Source organism: Leptopilina boulardi, unplaced genomic scaffold (genome assembly GCF_019393585.1).
Source record: "Leptopilina boulardi isolate dan_hultmark-lab unplaced genomic scaffold, ZJU_Lbou_2.1 LbouV2_99, whole genome shotgun sequence".
Lineage (NCBI taxonomy): Eukaryota > Metazoa > Arthropoda > Insecta > Hymenoptera > Figitidae > Leptopilina > Leptopilina boulardi.
The window spans coordinates 1-4,600 of record NW_026138048.1 but is presented as its reverse complement, the minus strand read 5'-3'; the positions used below and the strand labels follow the sequence as shown (position 1 = coordinate 4,600).

Below are 4,600 nucleotides of genomic sequence, written 5' to 3'. Positions count from 1 at the left end.
GAGAGTTCAGAATACGATTCGACGCGTTGATAGCGACGCGTCGGTCTTTAGGGGGAAACAAGGACAAACAATTCGAGAGACAAAGACAGAATGAACGTCGACGCGTCGCTATCAACATTTACTGTTCGTGATTTTACGCCATTTTGATAATTCATATTTGGAAAACGCGAAAAAGTAATATTTATACAGTTCTGTGTCAATAAAGAAACAAATAGTGAAAATTGATATATAGTACTTATAATAATTTGTTTCTTTGAAAAAATTAGTGAAATAGTGATAAATGTGATTATTATTTTTGTGTGTAAAAAAGCAATAAATAGTGAAAAAGTGCATTTACCAATAGTGTTTTGTTTAAATTGTGTAAAAAATCGACAGAACATAATATTTCTACATTTCTGTTCCTGTGAAAAGGAATAGTAAAAAAGGTTAAAATTTTATTGTTTTTAAAAGTGATTAATTAAAAATGTGAAATTGCTAGAGAAGAATGTGCTTTGTTATTGAAAAATTTTTTTGAAGTGTTTGTAATTGTTGTGTTGTGTTAAAATATTTTCTAAAAATAGAATTGTTTCACATGAAATAAAAGTGATGTAAACAGATATAACAAATTTAAGAATTTTAATTAAGATAAATAAATGAAAGTGAGAAATTAAAAATGTGAAATTGCAATATAATTGAATTGTTTGATTATTAAAAAAGTGAAGAATGTATTTTAGTATTGAAATTTTTTTTTGAAGTGTTTATAATTGTTGTGTTGTGTTAAAATATTTTTAAAAAATAAATAGAGCAGTTTCACATAAGATAAAAAGATAAAATCAGATATGACAGATTTAAGAATTTAATACACAGAATTCAAATACACAGATATCATAAAATTAAAGTATATAATATCATTTAATCGTATTGATAGATATCTTTACATTATTGATACATTATATGGAGCAGTTTCACATAAGATAAAAAGATAAAAACAAATGACAGATTTAAGAATTTAATACACAGAATTCAAATACACAGATATCATAAAATTAAAGTATATAATATCATTTAATCGTATTGATAGATATCTTTACATTATTGATACATTATATGGAGCAGTTTCACATAAGATAAAAAGATAAAAACAAATGACAGATTTAAGAATTTAATACACAGAATTCAAATACACAGATATCATAAAATTAAAGTATATAATATCATTTAATCGTATTGATAGATATCTTTACATTATTGATACATTATATGGAGCAGTTTCACATAAGATAAAAAGATAAAAACAGATATGACAGATATACACAGACAAATACACAGATATCATAAAATTTAAAAATATATATATTAAATCGTATTGATAGATATCTACATTATTTATACATTATATCTTTACATTAGCTACAAAATATCTTGCAAATATATCAAACTTTTCAGTTAAAACGCATGAGATTCTTTGTTTTATAAGCTTGAAAACAAAGTGTTTACATTTTCTATAAATTTGTAATAGGTTATAAATTTTATGGAATGTAAATTAAATTTTCCAATCTAATCATGCCAAAAAGACGTGCAGTACGTTCTCCTTCGGAAGAAGAACAATACCAACTTTTAAAACTTCAAAGAAAAGCAGATTCTCAAAGAAGATACCGTCAAAAAGTAAATGATAATGTTAAAAATATTTCAAATAATTCTAATAATAATGTTCGTATAGAAGTCGATAGTATGCCTTCAACATCATTAAGCATTGATAATGTTGTATCTGTTGCATCAAGTACATTAAAAAAAATAAAAGTCGACAGCTTTTATGAAAAGAGTGATGTTAAACATAAAGAATTGGATTCAAACAGCGATCCATGTACAGATCAATTTGTAAATATTCTTTCTCAAAGCTTGCCTTCAACTTCATCAAGCACTGAGAATTATGTGTCCATTGCATCAAATGAAATGAGAAATAAAAATGTTGATTACACTGTTCAAGAAAGACAGTCATATCATTTTAAAAAAGCTGATTATCAACGCAATTATCGAAAAAGGAAACGGAATTTTTCTCAGATTGAAAACCTGTGTAATAATTGTACAGATACAGTTATAGAGGAACATTATTCTGGTGAAATGAACATTTTATGTAAGCATTGTAATGCTAAGCATTTTAAAGCAGAGCAAGTGCCCAATAAAAAAAATTCTTTTAATGATTGTTGTAAGCATGGTAAAGTTATTCTGGAAGATTTACCTAAGCCACCATTAATATTGCAGAGTTTATTTGACGGAACGCATGAACTATCAAATCATTTTCATGAACGTGTTCGATGTTATAATAATTCATTTGCATTTGCATCCTTTAATGCAAATTTAGTTGATTTTAATAATACACGTCCTGGACCTTATTGTTTTAAAATACATGGTCAGGTTTATTATCAAATGAATACATCTATATATGCTGAAGATAACAGCAATCCTTCATTTGGACAATTATTTATCGTGGATCAAAACGAATCCACAGACATTCGATGTAATCAATTTCAGACATTAAACCGAGATATTATTAATGCAATTGACACTGCTCTTCGGGATTGTAATATCTTCGTACAATCTTACCGTATGATGCATGAAGAAATGGAAAAATCAATGACTGAAAATAACCTAACCATTGAGCCTGAGATGCAATTATTATTTACATTGAAACCTGGGATGGATAGTAGACGATACAATATACAAAAAGTCAATGAAGTTGCTGCAATTTTTACTACAACTGCAGATGGTGATATTCCAGAATCATACGTCACTTTGTATAATAAGAGAAATAAAAATTTACAATATGTAAGTTCTATGAACCCTAATGTTGAGCCATGGATATATCCATTATTTTATCCATATGGTACGAGAGGTTGGGATGAAAATATGACTTGTGTTAACTCTAATAAACGAGTTTCACGGTCTGCATACATCAAGTTTAAAATAGCGTCTAGAGATGACAATGTTATTTTAAAATGTGGACGATTATTTCAGCAATGGATTGTTGATAATTATGTGAAAGTTGAAAAAGATAGGACAAATTTCTGTCGAAATAATCAATCAACTCTCCGTGCCGAAAGTTACAAAGGGCTAATTGATCATTTACAAAGAAGGGCAGATGAGTCGAACAGTGAGGTAGGTAAAATTGTAATTCTTCCATCATCATTCACAGGTTCACCAAGAAATATGTTACAAAATTATCAGGATGCGATGGCTATTGTGAGAAAATTTGGGAAACCAGATCTATTTATTACGATGACATGTAATCCAAATTGGCGTGAGATACAGGAAAATTTACTACCTCATCAAACTGCAGCTGACAGACCAGATATTGTTTCTAGAGTTTTTAACATAAAGAAAAATGAAGTGATTAATGTAATTGTAAAGGAGAAATTATTTGGTGAAATACTTGCATATGTGTATGTTGTTGAGTATCAAAAGCGTGGATTGCCTCATATGCATTTATTAGTAAACTTAAAGCAAAACAATAAAATAACCACATCAGAGATTGTTGACAAATATATTTCTGCAGAAATTCCAGATCCATCGGAAAATCCTGTACTTCATGATATTGTTATGAGAAACATGATTCATGGTCCATGTGGGAGCTGGTGTAAAGATGAAAATGGTAAATGTTCAAAAAGTTTTCCAAAGAAATTCTGCTCAGAAACAATAATGGATGAAAATGGATATCCGTCGTACCGTCGTCGCAATAACGGAACTTTTAATCGTCCAAATAGAGGAACAGCAGATAATCAGTACGTTGTCCCATACAACCCTACATTATTACAATTATTTAATTTCCATATTAATGTAGAAGTTGTTTCTAGCATTAAATCAGTAAAATATCTGTATAAATATATTTATAAGGGGCATGATGCTGCTGCTATTGAAATAACAGATAGTGCCAATAGTGCAACTTCTATAGAATGTGATGAAATTTGAAATTTCATTGAAACTCGATATGTAAGTCCCGTTGAAGCGTGTGACAGAATTTTTGGAAGACCAATACAGAATAAAAGTCATTCTGTTACCCGATTACCTGTTCATTTACCCAATGAACATATCGTTACTTACTTCATTAACTTTAACATTATTTTCGATGTGTCCTTTTCTTCAACTAAAAAGCAACGTGTCCTCTTTTTCAAAGAAAATTCGACGTGTCCTTTTTTTCCACTAACCAAGCGAATATTTACTTTTATATGAGGGTTTATTTTTATTACTCAATTATTATATATAATTCAAATCCTTAACTGTTCACTTCATAGTTAAGTATTTTTCTTTCAAGCAATTGTCAATTGTACTTTTCTTTATTTTTACAATACTTTCATTATATCGACATATTTTGAAATTATCAAAAATGAAGGAACTACAATATAATAAATAACAACTTCAGATTAAACTATAAACCTAACTAATATTAATGTAGGAAATAATTAATTAATCGTAAAGAAAGTACAAAAAATCCGCGCGCTGTAGCGCGCGGTCGGTCTCGTATAATAAGAAGGATATGAGGGAAATTGAATATCGCCATAACTTTGTGAAAAAAAATTTTTTTTAGCTGAGATTAAAAATTGTGACGTATTTTATGTTTTATTAT

At 28.5% G+C, this 4,600-nt stretch overlaps 1 protein-coding gene across 1 annotated transcript; it reads left to right on the top strand.

Moving 5' to 3' along the window:
- Positions 1-1,542: 1,542 nt before the first annotated feature.
- On the top strand, positions 1,543-3,945 carry LOC127290984 (uncharacterized). Its single transcript, XM_051319849.1, has one exon. It carries the CDS (start codon positions 1,543-1,545, stop codon positions 3,943-3,945), a length of 2,403 nt encoding a protein of 800 aa, XP_051175806.1.
- The last annotated feature ends 655 nt before the right edge of the window (positions 3,946-4,600 follow it).